Here is a 20,733-nt window from a genome sequence, read left to right as displayed (position 1 = left end):
ATTCCGCAGACACAGGGAATATCACTGGTGGACGGCGGGTTCAAAATCTAGAAAGTCCGAGGGCTCTTTAACAAAAGTGACCCGCGAAGGGGTATTGGTCACAGTGGGCCGTTGGATTACAATCCAAAGGCGCGGATTAGATCTAACCTAAACCCGGAGCGGTACCCCACGATAGCCGCTGGATCACGCATGGACGGTTCCGATTTAAAAGATGCGAACACAACTAGGATCGTCCGATTATGATCGGACGCGCCATGGCACGATCAGTCCCAGCCGTCCAGCCCGAGATCCACGACTCATCAATCATTCCCTTCCCCTATCTCCTACCGGCGTCAACACGACGACGCCTGACTGAGGCACGACGGCGCCATTACCTCGGACCCGAATCCCATCACCCAGTGCCTGAAGCTCAAATCTACTAGGTGCAACACCATCACAGGGCTGAAGCGAATGCAGAGCGGGGCGCACTCACCGGTCACGAGGACGAAGAGGATTGCGCCCACAGTGCCGCGCAATCCACACACGCCGATGACGAATTGATGCCGCCCTGCTCGCCGACTCGGTCTGCAAATGGGCTGGTCTCCTTCGCGGCAACCGGGCGAAGGTCTTCGAGTCGATTCCCGGCACTGGACAGCGACGGGGAACGCAATTGCGACGGCGGCGGCCTCCCACGCTCTCTGCCTCCCGCTCTCTTCCTCCTCTGGTGAACGCAATGGACTCTCTCAGCTGGGCGTGAGTGCGGGACGGGCCACGGAGGGGCCTATTTATCCCCGGGCGACCGGTTCAAACTCTGCCATATTCGGAGGTCTCGGTCAGCCCGCTCCTATTTCCCCGGCGGCTGGATTGGTCACGTACGCGCCGCGCTGTATGGAGAAGACGGCGCTGACAAGCCGGTCCCACGGGTCAGCGTCTGTTCCTTTCCTGAGCGCGCGAGCGAAGGGTGCGGCTGGTCAAGCGGGCCCGCGCGACAGTGTGACCAAGTCACCGGTCAAGCGCGCGTGTGTGGAAGCCAGCGGCTGGCATGCGGGCCCCACCTGCCAGTGAAAGGAGGAGTTGTGCGCGGGATTGAGCTGGGCTGCGCGCGCTGGAAAGCCCTAGTGGGCCAAAATGGGAGTCTGTCGGCCCAATTCTCTGTTTTACCTTTTTCTTTTAGGTTTTATTCTTCCTTTTCTTTTATTCATGATTATTTTGAATCCACTTTGAATTTAAATGTGAATTTCACCTTTGAGTCCATTATACAACCTCATACTCTAATGCTGGAACAATATATTTTTATTTACTTGTTTTTATCCTCACCATATTTATTTCCTTCTCTTTTCCTTTTCTTGATTATTTCTCATTTTCAAATATTCAAGTTAGTCATTAATTCTCAACTTTGGATATGAATTCATTTCTATTAATGACTTTTATTAATATTAAATACTCATACAAATAAAAGCCAACATGATGCATATTTTTGTGGCTTTTATGTTATTAATTATTTGTTTTTACCTAGGGTGTACAGAGGTGATGATGCACAAGGGTCAAACTCAGATATAGTTAAAGAGAAATTGTTTTCTCCATTTGTATTATCTCTTACAATTTATAAATTGGTTATTACATAAATGTTGTATATGATTCGAATAAACTTTTTCCACCCATCACCATGTGCTACAACTGAATATTAAAATCGTCTATCTCCTTGCTAGGCAAATACAAGGGAGGAAGTCTTAATGAAAACAACTGCCTAAAAGAGTATATTGAAGTCATGTTGATGGCAACTCAGAAAATGTTCATAATGTTTTTATTAAGTGAAATAAAATAGACAAGCCGGCCTCAGTGTTTCATTTAAACAAATAGAAGAACTAAATGTGTGCGTCTTCGTGGAAAAAATTTCACCCAATATGGGCATGCGGGAGAAAAAAAACAAATCGAGTGCATCCTTTCGTCCACGTTGTAGAAATAGATTGCTGTGTTATTAGCGACGAGAGCAACTCAAGTCTCTAACAACATTTGTCTGGACGCTCCGACCTCCCTAGACATCATCCGAAAAGAGACGTTTTGCCATGTTAAGGGCCTGTTTATTTTAGCTTATAGATTATATAATCTAAATTATAATCTAAATTATATAATATAGATTATAATCTAGACATATTATAATATACATGTAGTTGTTTGGTAGTCTAGATTATACAGATGTAGATTATTCATAAAGACAGTAATACCTTTATTTGTTTATTTGAGGTGAGGAAAAAAAAATGTCATATATTATAATTTCTATTTACATAACCATGTGTAGTAGGTCTATTGCCAAAATAATCTCAAATAAGCTACTCTCGAGAAGATTATAAGATAAACATAATCTGAGCTTTAGATTATATAATCTAAACTCATAATGTAGATGTTTTGTTTATCTATTGGATTATTTATGCAGGATTATATAATCTAAAGAGATTATAATCCAAAACAAACGGGGCCTAAATGTCGACGTCAAACAAAGTTACCCCTATATTTGTGCAACAACAACTGTAAAAGACCGTCTCAGTCTTTATCCATTTTTCGACACAGGAATAGCCACGACATGTCGTGCCACTGCAATTCTGCAAAAGCAAAAAATGTGATGATATCACCAATGTGTATCCACCGTACATAGGGTTTGCACGGCCCAGGTGTCGGTGATGGTTGAAGAAAGAGAGCTGTTCGTCCACCGGGGACACAGACACAGTTGCTGGCAGTTGACCTTGCAACCTCCACGCGGATGACAGCACCGTACTACACGAATCTCCAACAGGCCCGCGACCGCGAGGCATCCCCGTCCTGGCGTCCGGAATCTCAGCTGGGGTCCGACCGTCCACGTGGGACAAGACCCCCCGCTTTGAATGCGGCATCCCTCGTCTAATTACCTTCTGATTCGAGCTCAAGGCCCCGACGCAATCTCCGCTGCCTCCCTGATCTGTGGCCCCGAGACGGTAGGAACCACCTGTCAGCCTGTACTGGCTACCACGACGCGCCACCGACTGTTTGGTGACCCATTTCTTGCGCGAGCAGAGTCGCTAATCGATTTCCATCCTCCAACTAATCTCACACCAATCGGGTAATTAGCGAATATATATATATCCATATTTACTAGACAAGCCCCCCGGGTCCCCAGATCCGTCCACCCCCACGCTCCGATCCAGCCCGTCCAGTTCGACGCGAAGCGGATCGTAGCCGTCCGAATCCGAGGGGTGGACCCGTGAATTCCGGGAAGGACGAGGGGTAGTTGGCTACCGGTTAAAACGCCCGTGCCAGTGGCCCCCGTCTTCCTCCTCTCCTACGCGGGCGGGGAAGCCAAGGAAGAAGAAGTAGTAGTTCGCTGGAGGAGTTGGGGCCTCGTCCTCGGATCCAGAGCGCGGAAACCCGTGCGCGCGTCCGGATCGACCCGCTCGCTCGACGGCCGCGGGCGCGAGGCTAGGGATCAGGATCGGCGGCGGCGGCGGCGATGGGGAAGTCCGTGGTGGTGGGCGCGGCGGTCGTGGCGTGCGCGGCGGTGGGGGTGGCGGCGGTGCTGGTGCACCGCCGGCGCAAGCGCGACGCCGCGCTCCTGGGGTCCGCGGAGGCGGAGAGGAGGCGGCGCGCGGCCGCGGTGATCGAGGAGGTGGAGCGCAGCCTCGCCACGCCCACGGCGCTGCTGCGGGGCATCGCGGACGCCATGGTCGCCGAGATGGAGCGCGGCCTGCGCGGGGACATCCACGCGCAGCTCAAGATGCTCATTAGCTACGTCGACAATCTCCCCACCGGGTAAATGGCTCCCCGCTCCCCCCATCCGATCTCGCATCTCCTTTTTTTTCCTTCGGGTTGTGATCTGGGCCCGTGAGGTTTGTGATCCGGGACATGCCGGCTTCTGGTGGGAAAACGGCACGTGCCGACGTGGTCTGGACTCAAAAGCGCGTCCTTGATCGCGTAAGCTGGGCAAAAAAAAAAAAAAAAAAAAATTCTAACCATCAATGGCATGGCTTCTTTTGTGAATGGGATAGAGATCTACTGGTTCTTTTTTTATCTTTACGGGAAACGGGAAGGCTACGCTTGTAAATTGTCATGACTAAGCTGGGTATTGTGTTTGCTTTGCAATTCCGGGCGTTGATGGCACATATATGCTTACTAGCTGAATACCCGTGCGTTGCAACGGGAATATATAATACCAGTATACTACGATAACTTATATATAAAATATGTGTTATACCGTTATGAGAAAATGTTTAATAATCAATTTATGATTCTGGCCATACATAAATTTTGTTATTTATAATCTATCTGTTTCACCACTACATTGCAACCATCAGTATCATGCAGACTTCGATATATGTCACGATTTGCATGGTCTCATTATTGGAGAGCACGTTTCACACATACCGGAAGAAATTCCCTCGTACATCGTTAGTCATCGGACACGTACCACCATACGCTTTTGCTTAAACAAAAAGGTAAGTGTGTGTGTTTGCAAGACTAATGGTCAAACATCGTATAACCATAAAGTTAGAATACTATATTAATATATTAAATAAATTAATCCAATAGACATAGATTAACCCAATTAACATAGGATAAATAAATATCTAATTATAAAAGTATGAAACATGGTATAATCAATGTTGTTACTGCGTAGTAAATATTCATACGAGACTAACACAACTGGAACGGTTCAATTTAGAATTAAAATGAGGAAGTTACGAATTTCCAAAGTTTCTTTGTATTTGATATAGGATTAATTAGGAAATCAATTTTATTGTTGTTTTCATGACAAAACAGAGGTATTATGTGATAAAAAATAATATTATAGAATTATAGAAATTGGAATGAACTCATTTGAATTTAATATGAAATTTCTATGAATTAAATGGGTTTCTGTAATTATTTTTAAACTAAAAATCAATTTCTAAACTCTTTTTCCCTATTTTCTTTATTTCCTGGACTGCGTCCCAAATTCTAGAAAGATCAGGGGCCAAGCTATAAATGTTTTTCTAGACTTTAGTGAGCATACAGAGTGGACGGTGGGTTAAACACAAATAAAGTCTTAGTTGAAGTTGTATACAATTCAACATAAGTCACATTGGCTAGAGGATGGAAGACTAGACATTCTATTCAATAGATCCATGGTTCGATCCCTGAGCAGCCACAGTTTAATTTTTTTTCTGCGCGCGGAACGGGAAAGGGCAGAACGGCAGAACACGGGGAGGGCAGAACGGCAGACTACTCTTACCTTCTTAATAAGTAGTATAGATAGGCGTGTTTGTTTGGAGCCTGGCATTGCCAGTTCGGGTGTCTAGGCACTCTACAATCCAAGCAGGCTCTATAGATATTAGAAATGTGAATGTGTTGTTCCGGACTTGTGGTTTATTTTAATAGTTTGTACATTCATTATATCTAGTAATCGAGCTTATCTGGTGCAATAAATTGGTAAGATCATTGTGATCTCAAGAAGCATTGTTAGCTAAAAATTGTCAGCCAACTCCAGAAAAATAGGTGATATTAAATATAAGAGCATGCCCAAGAGCCTTTTTTTTAAAAAAAAATTCATTCTCTAAATCCTCATTTGGAGAGCCATTTGAATAAAAACCGCTCTCTGTATCCTTCCATCTTCCAACAGTTTCTATATATTTTATACGCATTTTGGAGAGCCATCCCCACTATCCATTTTTGGCTTGTGAGAAACTAGGAACAGACGATGGCAATTTTTGGAGATCTACTTGAAGAGCTGTCGGAAGTTTTTTTTCCCACCAAAACCTCTATTCCTATCATAGGAAGGATACAGAGAGGTTCTTGGAGTTGCTCTAATGATTCTATCACCACCAGTTTGTTAATGCAATCCACTCCTGAGTGCGGAATATTAACTCTAGCACTTGTGCTACACTTCATTCATCAACATATGGGTTTTGCTTCTCCAGAGATGAACATGGGCTGTTTTATGCACTGGATCTTGGAGGGACCAACTTCCGTGTGCTGCGAGTCCAACTAGGAGGAAGGGAGAAACGTGTTGTCAAACAACAGTACGAGGAGGTTTCCATTCCACCGCATTTGATGGTCGGGACTTCCATTGTGAGTACTCGCTGTTCTATTTTTAGTTTCTTGAATTTTGTGTTTTCGACACTGTTTGTCTTATGTATCTTGAATCATTGATACAGGAACTATTTGATTTCATTGCTGCTGCATTGGCTAAATTTGTTGATACTGAAGGTGAAGATTTCCACCTCCCAGAGGGTAGGCAGAGAGAACTTGGTTTCACGTTTTCCTTCCCAGTGAACCAAACATCAATATCATCAGGAACACTCATCAAGTGGACAAAGGGCTTTTCCATCAATGGCACGGTAAAAATTCGAAACATTTTTACCTAACCCCATCTGTTGAATGCCTTCCTGTAGGTGGGATCAATGTGAAATTTCTTATTGACTTAAAAAGTGGAAGTTCTTAATCACCCTACAAAGTGGAGTTTCATAATAGTACATGAATTCCTCTTCCATATTTGCTCCATAAACCCGATTTAAGGGGTACCTATGTAGCATTATGTACATCACCAGGTTGTGCCGCCTGATGTCGTGACCACATTTTCCTTCTGCAAAGAAACGATATGTTGTTTCTACTACATTTTTTCTAGCATAGAGTTTGGTTTAGTACAGAGTAGTAACTCTCGTATTTTCTCATTTCTTGAGTGGCGTGTTTTCGGCTACACTAGAATTTTGAAGCAGCTATATCAATTTGAAGTTTAATTGTTGTGATTCTGTAAATCTGAGTTCACTCTAATTTTCTTGAAACTTAGCAGATTGTCTTTTCATTTTCCATATCATAGATTAATGATCAAACAGAATTGTTTGTCTGAAACTAGATTGAATTTAGCTTGGAATGACATTTCTTTGACTCTGTAAGAATATTATGTATGTCTTGTGGTGATGTCTGTGTTACTTGTCAAGCGTCATAATAATAACAATTATTTGATTTGGGTATTTGAATGCCCCTCAATCAGGTTGGTGAAGATGTTGTTTCTGAGTTGAGCAGGGCCATGGAGAGGCAGGGACTAGATATGAAAGTTACGGCATTGGTAAGTAACTACCAGTTAAACTATTTACTTTTTTGCACAGTATCTTTGTGAAATTCCTTCTGCTATATTTTTCAAACTTTTTCTTTGTTGATAGAATGCAAAACCTGTTAAATGAGGCAAAACATTTCTTTTGGATTTTTTTTAAAAAAATCTCGAATGTTTAGACTCAGTATTAATATTTTGTAGGTCAATGATACAGTTGGCACATTGGCTGGTGGGAGATATATGGATAACGATGTAGTTGCAGCCGTAATATTGGGCACTGGTACAAATGCAGCATATGTGGAGCATGCAAATGCAATTCCTAAATGGACTGGGTTACTGCCTAAATCTGGAAACATGGTTAGTGCTTGAATTCTTTTATACAAGGAATAACATAGTTTTATGAAACCATCATATGGTCTTACGCTATTAGACATCCACTGTTTATTCGCTGGTATGGTATTCACCCACATGAGAAACATGTAACATTGAAATTATTCTTGGTGCTCTAGGTAATTAATACGGAATGGGGAAGCTTTAAATCCGGCAAGCTTCCTCTCTCAGAATACGACAAAGCCATGGACTTTGAAAGTTTGAACCCTGGAGAGCAGGTATTGTTGCCCTAGTCGTTGACTCTCCCATTTTTATCTTTTATGAGGTGACTGCATGAGTATATGTGGATAGCTAATGTATAGCTTCCAACAGATATACGAAAAAATGATTTCTGGCATGTATCTGGGAGAGATTGTTCGAAGAATTTTACTCAAGTTGGCACATGACGCTTCTCTATTTGGAGATGTTGTTCCAACTAAGCTGGAGCAGCCATTTATATTGAGGTATGCTTTCTTGTCCTGTGGACATCGAGCTGTTCGTGCCTGTTTTCTCAGCTTACATGATCATGGGCATTGAATTATAACGCATTGACATTTGACATTTAGAGTTTGGATTTTCCCCTTGATCATATTTAGTATGCGGCAGTAAAGTCGTACTTGAACAGACAGGGGGCTGCCTATGTTATAAGTTACATGTCACATCAGTAAGTAATCCAAAGAAGATGACATGAAAATTATTTTTGGTCAACTCTCTTTTTCTTTCAATTGGTTTCAATAAACATGGTCTCTGATATGCTGCAAGTTAACTATCTTGATGGCATGAGAAATCGTATGCCTAGAAACAGCTTGCTTCAAGGAGCTTTATATTATATTTCAGGGCTAATAAGGTATTGACCTGGAGCCAAAATAAACAATCACCCTTTATCTCTCCTAAGTATATTAACATGTACTCCATACATGTATTGAGTTGTACTCCCTCATTTTTAATTGTCGCTGTGGAATACGTGCTGGTCAAACTTTCTTAAGTTTGACTAGGATTGTAGAAAATACTAGCAACATTTGTATCTCTAATTTTGTTTATTATAAAAAAATCAACTATATATCTAATGGTACCAATTATGTACAATAAACATTAATATTTTCTTATATTTGGTCAAAGTTGAGTATATTTGATTTCTCGAAATATGAGAACGACAGTTAAAAAGGGCTGGAGGGAGTATAGCATATTTGAGGCATGTTGAACCCCCCATGCCATTAGTAACGTCATCTTTTTGTGACGCTTAACATTCTTTCACACCAGCTCTTTTGTGCTCTTTTATGCTTAGTAAGTTGAAACTTCTTATGTATCTAATAGGATATGTTTTCTGAATACAATCATTGTGGTATAACAGGACGCCAGATATGTCAGCCATGCATCATGACTCTTCGCATGACCTCAAAACTCTTGGATCTAAACTGAAGGATATAGTTGGGGTATGACTTGTTTGTGCCAAATTGGTTACCATAAATTGTCTTGATCACTTATGAAATATTTGATATCATGTTCAGGTCGCAGATACTTCCCTGGAAGTAAGATACATTACCCGTCACATCTGTGACCTTGTCGCAGAGCGTGGAGCACGCTTGGCTGCCGCAGGTATATATAGCATCCTGAAGAAGATAGGCCGGGACAAAGTACCAAGCAGTGGCAGTAAAATGCCAAGGACTGTAATTGCCTTGGATGGTGGGCTCTATGAGCATTACAAGAAGTTCAGCAGCTGCGTCGAAGCAACTCTTACAGACTTGCTCGGCGAAGAGGCCTCTTCCTCCGTGGTTGCCAAGCTGGCCAACGATGGCTCTGGCATTGGAGCTGCTCTCCTTGCAGCCTCACACTCCCAGTATGGCGAGAGTGACTAGTCTTGAAAACTGGTGTGGATCGAACTTCGAGTGTAGCTCTCATTTTTATCTTTTTTTCCCTTCAAAACATCCCTAATATTCTGGCTCTCCTCGGGGAATTTTTCGGCTTCCTTTCTTGGCTATTCTGTGGATGCACTTAAGGCTCTGCAGCGGGATATAGCTAGTATAGAGCCAATCAGTTTGGAGGTTATCTAATGGCATAAGGTTTGGACGGCAGGAACATAGAAATGGAAGCTGAACAATGCCATTCATGTTCTGCCCAGTTTTTCTTCTCCTTGTATGGTGTTGTAAACCAATCAAAACTTTTAACCTTTTTGTGTTGGCAATAAAGAGGAGGCACGATAATTTGACCATGTGTTCTCTTCACTGCTTCGTCAAATATATGATTGGATTTAGTTTTATAGTTTCGCTGTTACAGTACATAAAAACCTATATTACGGGGTGGCACTGTCCATCAGTGTTGTTGTAATGAGCTGTGATGACTATCCTTTGCTCTGGCAAAGAGCGTGCACAAGCACATGGCGTCCTATATGCTAGGTTCTGGCCTCAGGTGGTCAGGGTTCCCATAGCCATTGCTCATTCTGCTTTTCTTCAGACATTGCAGTCGAAACCGCCCTTCCCATCGTCGTCGATCACTTCGGCATCGGAGAGTTGTTTCCGGCGGCTACCTCCATGCACCTGCAGCAGCGGAGCGGCGTCGTAGTCGGCGACCTTCTCGTCGAAGGTCCTCTGGTGCGCCTGCTCGCACCGCTGCAGTATCTGAAGCACACCCTTCATCGTCGGCCGCGAGGACGGCTGGCGACCGGTGCATATAATGCCGAGCTTGAAGACGGCCTCGACTTGGTCACCGTAACCGGCGTCCGCGATGGACTTGTCTGCGGCCTCGGCGATGCTTTTACCGGACTGCAGGTGCCGCCACGCCCAGTCGGCCAGGGAGCCGTGCTCACCGCCGTCGTTGGCTAATCTACCGGTGGTCAGCTCCAAGAGAACGACCCCGAAGCTGTACACGTCGACCTTCTCGTTCACCTTCCTCGTGTACACGGACTCTGCGCAAAGGAACGTGACGATCAGAAAACGTAAGCTGACGTGTCACTGGAACTGGCGTTCAGGATCCCGGCAGAAAGACGAGACACGTACCGGGAGCCATGTAGCCGAACGATCCGGCGACGGCGGTCATCGTGTCGGTCGTGCCGGCCTGGACCAACATCCGGGCGAGCCCGAAATCGGCGACCTTGGCATTGAGCTCCGAGTCGAGCAAGATGTTGCTGGACTTGACGTCGCGGTGCACGATGGGCGGCGAGCACTCATGATGCATGTAGTACAGCCCGCGCGCGGCGCCGACGGCCACCTTGACCCTCGTCGGCCAGTCCAGCGGCTCACGCCGGACCGACGGGGCCCTGACCATGGCAGTCCCGGTCCCGGCCAGCCTGCTGTGGCCGTGCAGCCACTGGTCCAGGCTGCCGTTGCCCATGAACTCGTAGACGAGTAGCTTGGTCTCCGCGCGGGAGAGGCAGCAGAGGAGCTTCACGATGTTGCTGTGCCGGATGTGGCCGAGGATGTCCACCTCCGACGCGAACTCGCGCTCCAGCTTCTTGTCCAGACTCCCGCCGGCCCAGATGCGCTTCACGGCCACGGTGCCCGCCGCTTCGCCGCTGCTCCGGCTGGTGTACGTGACGCGGTACACGCGCCCCGAGCCGCCCTTGCCGATGAGGTTCTCGTCGGCGAGCCCGCGCAGCACGGAGGCCTCGCCGAAGTCCACGGGCTGGAAAGCGGTGAGCTTCCAGGGCTCCTCAGCCAGCGCGAGCCGCCGCTTCCGCCTCCTGATGTCGCGGACGACGAAGACGGCGAGCGCCGCGATGAGGACGACGAGCGCGGCGCCCGCGGCGAGGAGGCCCGCACGGAGACGCGGCGAGACATGGTCGGTTGACGGGGCCGCGCACGAGCGCATGCCCGACACCGGCGGGGCGGTGCAGAGGCCTGGATTGCCCATGAAGCTTTGGTCGTAGGTACGGGCGAGCGCATCGGGAACCTCGCCGGTGAGCTGGTTGGAGGACAGATTAAGCTGGTTGACCCTCAGCGTTCCCAGCGCCGGCGGTATGGCGCCGGAAAGCTGGTTTGACGAAAGGTCCAGCAGGGTGAGCTCCGGCATCGAGCCTAACCCCGCCGGTATGCCGCCGGTGAGCTGGTTATGGCTTAAGTTCATCTGCGACATGCCACTGAGCGACGCAATGCTCTGTGGGATTGCCCCAGACAGCTGGTTCGCCGACAGGTCCAGCTCCTGCAGAAGGGGCATCGCAGCGGTGAACCCCGGTGGTATGTCGCCGGAGAACAAGTTGTTGCTGGCGTGGAACCGCTTGAGATTAGTAGCCGATGCAGGAATCGGTCCGGTGAACTGGTTGTTGTCGATGCTAAGCCTCGACAGGTTCCAGTACAGCTTCTCCGGCAGGCTCCCGCCCAACCGTCCATTGTTCTCCAACGACACGGTCAGAAGCTTCGGCACCGTCCATAGAGCGGCCGGCACCTCGCCGGACAGCTGGTTACCTCCGAGGAACAACCATATGAGACTCGAGCAGTTGGCAAGACCGGTCGGTATTGAGCCGTTCAAGCGGTTACCGGGGGCGGTGAGCACCCACAGCTGGTTGTGCTCACAGATCCCCGCCGGTATTGGCCCGGAAAAGTTGTTGTCGTCGATCTGGATATCTCTCAGCACCGGCGTCTCCTTTCCGAGCCCCGGCGGGAGCTCTCCGCTGAGGCTGTTGCTCCACAGCCACAAGTATACCAAGGACGGTAGCTGGGCTATGCTTGCCGGTATCTCGCCGACGAGATTGTTGTCGTGCAAAATGAGGAGCCTTAGCTTCGTCAAGCTTCCGAAGCTTCCTGGGATGGTCCCAGTCAGCATGTTCTCGGACAGGTCAACCTCTACCAAACCTGCCGCTCCTATCGTCCCGTTGTTGATGACGATGTCGCCGGAGAGGTTGTTGGTGTACAGGTACAGATTCGTCAGCTTCTGGAGGTTCCATATCCCGGACGGTATGTTTCCGGTGAGTCCATTCATGGACAGGTCGAGCCACTCCATCTCCGCCAGCTCCGCGACATAGCTCGGGATCTCGCCGGTGAGGTTGCACTTGGCCAGCCAGACGGTCGTTAGCTTGGTCAAGTTCTTGAACGACTCCGGCAGCGTGCCGGCACTGAAGGGAGTCCTCTCGAGCTTGAGCGTCCGAAGGTTAACCAGCTGGCCGAGCTCCGGCGGGATGGTGCCGGTGAGCTGGCTTCCGCCGAGAGCGAGGTACGTGAGGTTGGTGAGCCTGGACACCGCCGCCGGTATCGCGCCGGTGAAGTTGTTGTGGTCCAGGGCGAGGTAGGTCAGGTTGGCGCCGAGCCGGTCGATGTCGGCCGGGAGGTCCCCGGCGAGCTGGTTGTGGGAGAGGTCGAGGCGCGCGATGGCGGCGCAGTTGTAGAGGGACGCAGGGAAGCCGCCGCCGACGCTGGTGTTGGACAGGTCGAGCACCGTGAGGGCCGTGAGCCCGCCGATGGCGTCGGGGATGGTGCGGCCGGCCAGCGTGACGTTGGTGAGGTTGAGCGAGCTGACCCGCCCGGCCCCGTCGCAGAGCACGTAGGCCCAGCTGCACTGCGCGAGCGGCGCCGCCGCGGTCGCGTTGCTCCACGACGCGAGCGGCGCCGGGTCGCCCCACGCGCTCTTGATCTGCAGCAGCAGCCGCGCCTCGGCGTCCTGCGCCGCGGCCTGGCGCGGGAGGCACGCCAGCAGCAGGGCGAGCCAGACGCAGGCGCACAGCAGGGGCTGGACGCGTAGAACGGTTGTTGGCGACGTGCGTGGCTTTTCGGGGTGGCTCCGGCTCCGCGTGATTTTTTCCGCCGACGGCCGGCGCGGGGGCGCGCGCGTGCCGTTTACTCGGCGGGCGCGGTGGTGGCCTGCCATCGCGGACCGCGTGGTGTGAACTGTGAACCCTGGAGCGTGCGCGGGGACACACTTATATGTACTGGTCAGTGGGAACGTGACTTGGGACGGTGACGCCCAGCCTTTTGCATTGTCCCGTTAATTATTGGCTCGTTTTCTGCTGGGTGATGGTTGCTTGGAAGCTTCAGAGACTCAAGAGTCGCTGGTGTCATTGGCTAGTGGCGGTTGCACGTTGTTTTAGACAGGTCAAAATTTTGGCTCAGTTTGAAAGGAATATGTTTGTTATGCTATCTGTAGAGCTAATTCTTGTAGCCTATCTATAGAGCATTGATCAGAAGCATGCTGTTTATGTGCTCAAATATTTGTATCGTGGTTATGCTGGCGTAAACTATTTACGTATTCGAGGAAAAAAAAATAGAAGAGAGTATATGTTTGAGTTGGAGTTGTTTGATGTGACTGCTAAACTGCGGGCGAAACGTGCAGCTACGTACGTGGCTTAATTAGTGGCAAGGACCGAGTATTTTATCGTTACATAATCTCCGTTGATTTTGTGGCCATCTCGAAGACAGTAAGCGCAGTACATGATCTGTTTTTCTTTCTTTCTCTTTTCTAGTCTGGACGAAACACGACCAAACTATTTATTATTCCTATGCAGCGATCAGCGGACAGAGCGAGGGAGGAGGGAGGCAGCTACTAGCCGCGGCACAAACAGCCGCCTGGTAATAACTAATAAGTAAGTAGGCAGGCCAGCCATGTCAGCGACACCACCTACCTGATCGGTCCCACCGGCCGAACGGAAAAGGAATGCTTCACGCTTTGACTGTGAGCGGTCCCACCGGTCAGTACTCAAGTCGTGAGCAGAAGGATACTCCACGCACACGTGTGCGCGGCCTGGATCTGGATGGGCACGCCGGGAAGCGAACATGCGCTACGGCTCGCACTTACTACTTGAAGATTGAGGAAAGACGGAACACAAAACGTCTTCTGGAGTAGCGGAAGCGTAGGACAGCGAGACATGGAAAACGCGGCGACGAAACAGTATTCCACGCCAAGTCGCGGCTGCTTCTAGAAAGTTTAGCAAATAAATAAAACCATTGGATTAATTAATCTAGCCCATTGACTGATCTCACGCTGTGACGGACTGGGACTGCCAACTAAACAGCTGCCTGCCTCCACATATCGCAGAGGTGGGGTGAGCTGGTGCGGAGAAAAGTAAAAGTCTCTGTGGCCAGCTCGCCTTTGCTGACCATGGCAAAGAGAGACTGGAGAGCGCCGTGCGTGGGCCGCCTTGTCTTCTCAAAGCTGCACCTGCACTACTACTAGCTGCCCGAGCCCCGAGGCCCGAGGGAACAGTAAGTCGCACCAGCGCCCACTGCTTAGCAGTTTAGCACGCCACCAACCAATCGTCTCGGTGGGTGTCTGTCATGTTATCCACCGATCAACTGAACTTGAGATTAGAATTGCCTGTTGTCTCCGATCATACACTATCATTCAAACGTTTGAGTGGGGGGCAAAAACAAAAAAAAAGGTTCGGTCGTTCAAACATGTCACTGTCTTCGGTGCAGCACTTGTGAACGACGGTGCGTTTTTTCAGTGCCATGCCAATTCAAACGTTCCTCGTTCTTTTGCTTTTTATATCTACTACTAGGTGGGTGCTCGTGCGTTGCAACGGAAACATATCGTCAGTATAGGGAACGTGTCTCTTACCAATATGTTATCAAAGGTCTCGACGATCATGAGCTCTGCCGCTGCCCCCAGGCAGCAGCCGCCGCCAGCATCAGGCGGCCCCAGCAACGTCCAGCGCGCTGGTCGCAGCCTCTGCTTCGTCGGGAGCCATGATGCTTCGCCGATACTCTCCAAATACCCAGCCTCCTTGCCGGGCAGCGACACTGGGGGCATGGCAGCCCCGCAGCCAATGGTACGCTGTACGGCGTGGTAGACGGGCTGCTCTCCCAAGAGCGCAGCAGCCTGCTGCCCCACGTAAATGGACAAACAAAAAAAATTTTGCTACAAACTTATAATCAGCTAGACAACAAAAAAACAATGTAAATGATATATAAAGTTGTTATTATGAGTAAGTTAGAAAGCGCTACAACAATACGACAACCCCATGAGGCTATGATGCACAATGACAGAGATTCAATATGCATAAAACTCCCAAGTGAATAACACCTGTGATGAATATGCTACTGACGCTAGAACTGTCAATACTCCCTCGTGTACCATTTGCTTGCCATTCTAGAATATGAACATGAGCTGTTAGCATTGTTTACTAATCATGATAACAAATATATTTGAAGTAACCTGAAACCTAATTCAACACAAGTAATTGCGTACCTGAAGAAGAACAAGTAATTTATTCACGATTTCATCCAGTTACATGTGTAGACTACCAAATAGGTACATGTGTAGATTATAATCTAGAATGTATAATTTAAATTATAATCCAGATTATATAATCTATAAGCTGAAACAAAGAGGCTCTAAGTACCAAACCAGTTTTCAGGTTGCTTCACACAAGGATTCTACAAGATTAATTATGCAGAGCAGGGAGTTAAAGCGAGCGTCTTTCGAGTCGACAAACCTCTACATTTCATCTAACAACAGACGATGAGCTCCTATGCAAAATGCGCCGAGAACAACGTAGAAGAAAAAAGGGAAGAGAAAACAAGCAAAACCAAATCACAGGTACCCTTCGCTGAATCACATCACTTGTTGTATACACTACGGACCAGAGCAGAGGCCTGAGTGCCTGACCTTGGCTTTCGGCTCTACTGGACTTGCCACTCCACACAATCATCCAAGCCGAGACTGCTAGGGCAGTCGAGCAAAGCGTTCTGCTGCCGCTCGTACCGGCAGATGTAGTTCAGGCCGACGAGCAGCTCGCAGACCGTCGCCTCCGTCTTCTCCCGGTCGGTGAAGTACAACGTCTGCAGCAGCAGCACGCTCCGCTCCGACACGACCCGCTGCTGCTGCTGCTGCTCGAACTCGAAGCTCCGCTCGGCCTGCCACCGGACCGTGTTGTGGGCCATGGGGGCGAGCCACGCCAGCGTCATCTTCTGGAGTGTCTCCCGCCAGTCGTGCGCCAGGAACGTGTCGTAGATCGCCGTGCTCCTCGCGCGGGCTCTCAGGCTCCTCCTCAGCGCCAGCTTCAGGCTCCACGGCAGCATCTGGTACAGCTCGTCCCGCGCCTCCTCGCCCACGAGGTGCGGGTACCGGAGCAGCTTCTCGATGACGATGATGATGTTCGCGTAGTGTAGCGCGAGGGCGGAGCCGCCGACCATGGACGCGCGGCGCGAGCGATGTCACCGTGCTCTTCGGACCGAACCGCCGCGCCTTTCTGCCGATACTGCCACTGTTCGGTGGTGGCGGCGTTGTGGTGGTGGTGGGTACCCCCTGCTCGCTGCTGAATGGTGCAAGCATCCCTGATCTGATTGTGCTGCTGATGCAGCTGGAATCTTCCGAGAACTCGTCCTCGAGCCCGTCCGTCCATGGCGCTGAGCTACTCAAGCTCAAGTAGTGCATGAACATCTTCCTGGGGCTGGCTCCACAACTCGACCGAAAACTCACTGGCCACGACATGTCTGGATGATCGACTCTGCAGATCGGCGCTGACCCGCCATCGCTGAGACTGTTTTGGAGTACGGGGCCTGAATCTGCTGCCACCAGACCGGAGAGCTGCGGGATTTACTCGCATTGCCCCAACTCCCGGGTCATGGCCAGCAGGTCGAGCCCCACGCGCGCTGCTCGAGTGCGCGGCGGGCCTGGTCGGTGGGCGGCCTCCGCGCCGACTGCTCGAGCTCGGCGAGCGCGTCGAGCTCGGCGTAGAGCGCGACGGTGGCGGCGGCGACGCGGTCGCGCCTGCGCACGAGCGGCGCGGCGTCGGAGCGGGAGGCGACGACAGCGAGCGCGCCCGCATCGGCGCGGCCGGCCAGGAGGTCGGCGTAGACGTGGCCGAAGCCCACGAGCGCCGGGGCCACGCACCGACGGCCGAGGCGCGAGGCCGCCGCCGCCACGCGGTTCAGCGCGTCCAGCTTCTCGACGAGCGAGCCGGCCTCGGGGACGCCTTCGACCTGGCGCGCACCCATGCCAATGACCACAACGCGCCGAGGATCCCCGTCGTCGACATCTCCCCCTTCCTCGACAGCAGCAGCCAGCCAGCAGCAGCGGGACGAGTGCGTGGAGGCCGTGCGCGCCGCCGCCGCCGACTGGGGCGTCATGCACATCGCCGGCCACGGCATCCCCGCCGAGCTCATGGACCGCCTGCGCGCCGTAGGAACCGCCTTCTTCGCCCTCCCCGTCCAGGACAAGGAGCCCTACGCCAACGACCCCGCCGCCGGCCGCCTGCAGGGCTACGGCAGCCGCCTCGCCGCCAGCGCCTGCGGGTAGCGCGAGTGAGGACTACCTCTTCCACCTTGTGCACCCCGACGGGCTCGCCGACCACGCGCTCTGGCCCGCGTACCCGCCCGACTACGTCGCCGCCACCCGCGACTTTGGCCGCGCTCGCCCGATTGCGGCGTTGGTTGGCGTGGGATTGTTGGTCGCGGCGCGATTGGCGGAATGATTTGGAGGGGGGCGAGCGTGGTTCATTTGCGGGCGGGCGGGGTTGGCAGGCGAAGCCGGCGGCGTGGATTCCGGGCGGGCAGTTGTTGGCGGCGTGGATTCCGGGCGGGCGGAGGTGTGGGTGTGTGGGGGGAGGGGGCGGGGGCAGTCTACATTTAGCTCTTAATAGTTAGTAGAGATTTACTTCCTGGAAGTCGGACGCGATCTCCATATCGCTGTACTCCGATTGTGTTACAAAATCTTGAACCAAACGCTACCGGAGTCCAAATACGTCTGGAAAACTTGCCTACCATCGACGTGTGCTTGCGAAAACCGGCCAAGCCTTGCGCTGCCTTGCCTGGATAGTGGATAGATACTTCATAGGTCTATCTTGATGTAAGCTCGTGGACCAAAAGCCTAACCGGATCAGGCCGATCAGCCCACCGGGCGCGCGCAAGGGAACTAACGGATCCGATCAACCAACTACTCCGATAACAACTTTCCATGAATTCCGTGGGAGGCCACTTCGACAACTGCGTTAACTCCTCTCTATACGACTGTATGCTCCAAGGCAGGCTCGACCAAGGCCTCGGGGAGGAACCTTCGTCTCACCCGAGCATGGAGCATGGCCTCGGCATAGGTAACATCGACCAAAAGACGTCACCAAACTCCTTCACGAGGGCTACTGATAACGAGATGGCTACATTATTGATGTCAAGTCTGTTTTACGCCATACAGAGAGAATTACCACCATATTTATCACTGTTTCAATAACTACGACTCGGGAAGCACCTCCATCAGACAGGCTCGGGTACGCGTTCGAGCCCCAAATCCTGGCCTCGGCTCTCTACCCGGTCAAGATGCAAATACAAGGACCGGACGTCCTCCTCCTGGTTCAAGTCAACAGCTAGCACAAAGGTCATACCGGCTACAGGGACTCGAACTCGCCTCCTCTCCTTACACGACAAATCGTGGCACTCCTGGGATCCTTCCTTAAGGCTATAAAAGGAGAAGTTCAGGGCTTCATATGGGAAGGAGGACTCGCCTCAATCACCATAGACTTGGGATCCTCTCTCTCTCCCGACCGTCTTGTATCCCCTACTACAAGCACTTAAATGCAAGTAATGTAAGTCTCATCTCTCTCAACTAGAAGTAGAACCTTCTCTTGCCCGAACCAATATAAAAGCTTGTGTCTTCTTGTATCACCCATCTGAATCTAGACACACAACACTAATTCACTAGTTGGTAGGATCCTCGTGTCAAAACATCAACATGACTAAAATAATAATAAAATAAAATAGAGAAATTAAAAATTAGTCTCTAAAAATCAAACACCAAAAAATTATCCCTAATTGTAGCGGGTGTTTGGGTGCAGGAACGTAACGTGCTCACCTAGAGTACTTCTCAAATATGAGCAGAGGAGTATAAGAGGGTAAAAAGGGAAAGTTGTTTTACTCTGTACTAGTAGCGACAAGTATTTTGACATCTAGTACTATGAGGTTAGCGGACTGGTATTATGTACACCACTAGTAGTTGTCCCGATATTTCGGAAGCATTTGAGGAATAGTCTGGAATTGTAATGAACTGAAGAATATCAGGTGCAAACATCGAATCATCTAACAAAGTTATTTGTAACACTTGTAATTCAATGACAAAATCATTAATATCAACATAAGATGAGTTATGATGAGAAAAGGTTTCGGCAAAAGTACTTATAACTAAGGATCTCGTACGCCTAGAGCGAGGGTAAATAAGCTACCTGTAAAATTTCAGCTCAAGAAAATATTATAATTCCCGAGCGACGGTGCCGCTCTGAGCCTGGCACTTCCGGACAACTTCAAAAACTCCAACTGGTGTCAAACTTTTGCAGAGTCTAACAGAATAGATGACTAGCTTCTACATCTAAGCTATTAAAACTTCACCCGTTTTGCTGCGCTCTCCGCATTCGGTGGCCTCCCAGCCATCCGTCGCGCGACGCGTGTGCCACCGGTGGCCCGCTCGCCTTTGCTCGCACGACAGCATTTCACGGACCCGAAATTTTTCTTGAATTTAACGGAACCGAGCTACATCACGTCCGCCCCTTGCTCTCCCTCTCTCGACGACACACCAGGCAAACACACACAGGCTCTGTCCCATGGATGCCGGCCACCTCATGGTGTTCACGACCATGCTCGCCGTCAGGTGGTAGTCCCGGCGAGCGAGATCTCCCCACTCCAGGCTCTCTCCCATCGGTCACTGTCGCCTCATGTTGTTTGCAGCCGTGCTCGCCAACCGCGGCATGGAGGCGTCCAGATCTGCTTACGAGCCCTCCCTGTCTCTCTCCTTCTCCGCCTCTCTCTCCGGCCTAACCTACCTCTCCTTCCCTGTCGTCTCCTACCCGCCACGCCCCTCCAATAGCGTTGTCCCTCGCGCGCCCCGTTCCTCGTCGTCTTCGCCTGCGCAGGAGCCAGGAAGGTACCCTGTAGCCAGCCTCGCCTTCCCGGCCAAATCCTTCTTCGGCGCGCCACTGGCCACCATCGCGACCTCCGTCGCTCCCACGCCAGCCGGCCGCCTCCAGCTCGCTCGAGGTTGTCGTAGCAGGGAAGAAGGGGCCTTCCCGACCAAATCCTTCTTTGGCACGCCGCTGGCCGCCACCGCGGCCTCCGTCGCGTCGCTACTCCCATGACAACCGGCCACCTCCAACTCGCTTGAGGTCGTCGCAGCGGGGAAGAAGGGGCCTTTGCAGCCAGATCCTTCTTTGACGCATCGCTGGCCGCCACCGTGACCTCCGTCGCGTCGCCGCTCCTGCTAGCTCAAGGTTGTCACAACAGGGAAGAAGGGGTGCAAGATGAAGACACACAAGGTTCTTTCTTATGAATCCCGATGTCCCACTAATCTACATTCAGTTATTGTGTAGTTAGCTGCTTTCTTAGGTGAACCGGGTTATAATAGAGAGGTGCAGTTTTTTAGATTGAGTCCAGTGACTCCAGTCTTTCTCATCCTTCACACACTCATCCTATCTCTTATACTAAAAG

General features: G+C 50.5%; 2 protein-coding genes and 1 pseudogene across 2 annotated transcripts; 1 reads left to right on the top strand and 2 right to left on the bottom strand.

The window, feature by feature from the left end:
* The first annotated feature begins 3,460 nt into the window (after positions 1-3,460).
* On the top strand, positions 3,461-9,261 carry LOC100170246 (hexokinase 2). The gene is given in 9 exon segments (NM_001130127.1): positions 3,461-3,759; positions 5,904-6,054; positions 6,141-6,323; positions 6,977-7,051; positions 7,238-7,393; positions 7,546-7,644; positions 7,739-7,869; positions 8,757-8,838; positions 8,914-9,261. Coding segments are annotated over 9 exon segments (1,524 nt in total).
* Positions 9,262-9,606: 345 nt separating this feature from the next.
* LOC103630640 (receptor-like protein kinase HSL1) lies at positions 9,607-13,595 on the bottom strand. Its single transcript, XM_008651688.3, has 2 exons — positions 10,399-13,595; positions 9,607-10,307 (listed from the first exon to the last, which is right to left on the bottom strand). Exons 1-2 carry the CDS (start codon positions 13,196-13,198, stop codon positions 9,853-9,855), a joined length of 3,255 nt encoding a protein of 1,084 aa, XP_008649910.1. The 5' UTR covers positions 13,199-13,595; the 3' UTR covers positions 9,607-9,852.
* Positions 13,596-15,948: 2,353 nt separating this feature from the next.
* On the bottom strand, positions 15,949-17,265 carry LOC103631609 (uncharacterized; annotated as a pseudogene).
* Positions 17,266-20,733: the final 3,468 nt, after the last annotated feature.

Source organism: Zea mays, chromosome 6, assembly GCF_902167145.1.
Source record: "Zea mays cultivar B73 chromosome 6, Zm-B73-REFERENCE-NAM-5.0, whole genome shotgun sequence".
NCBI classification, from domain to species: Eukaryota; Viridiplantae; Streptophyta; class Magnoliopsida; order Poales; family Poaceae; genus Zea; species Zea mays.
Note: the sequence above shows the minus strand (reverse complement) of the source record. Positions and strands in the feature narration are given on the sequence as shown.

Bases quoted from the DNA above. Each gene is read 5' to 3' on its own strand.
- LOC103630640 (XM_008651688.3), bottom strand. From the start codon at position 13,198: ATGGCAGGCCACCACCGCGCCCGCCGAGTAAACGGCACGCGCGCGCCC. The intron at 10,308-10,398 runs GTACGTGTCTCG...TCCTTTGCGCAG, and splicing joins GTTCGGCTACATGGCTCCCG to AGTCCGTGTACACGAGGAAG.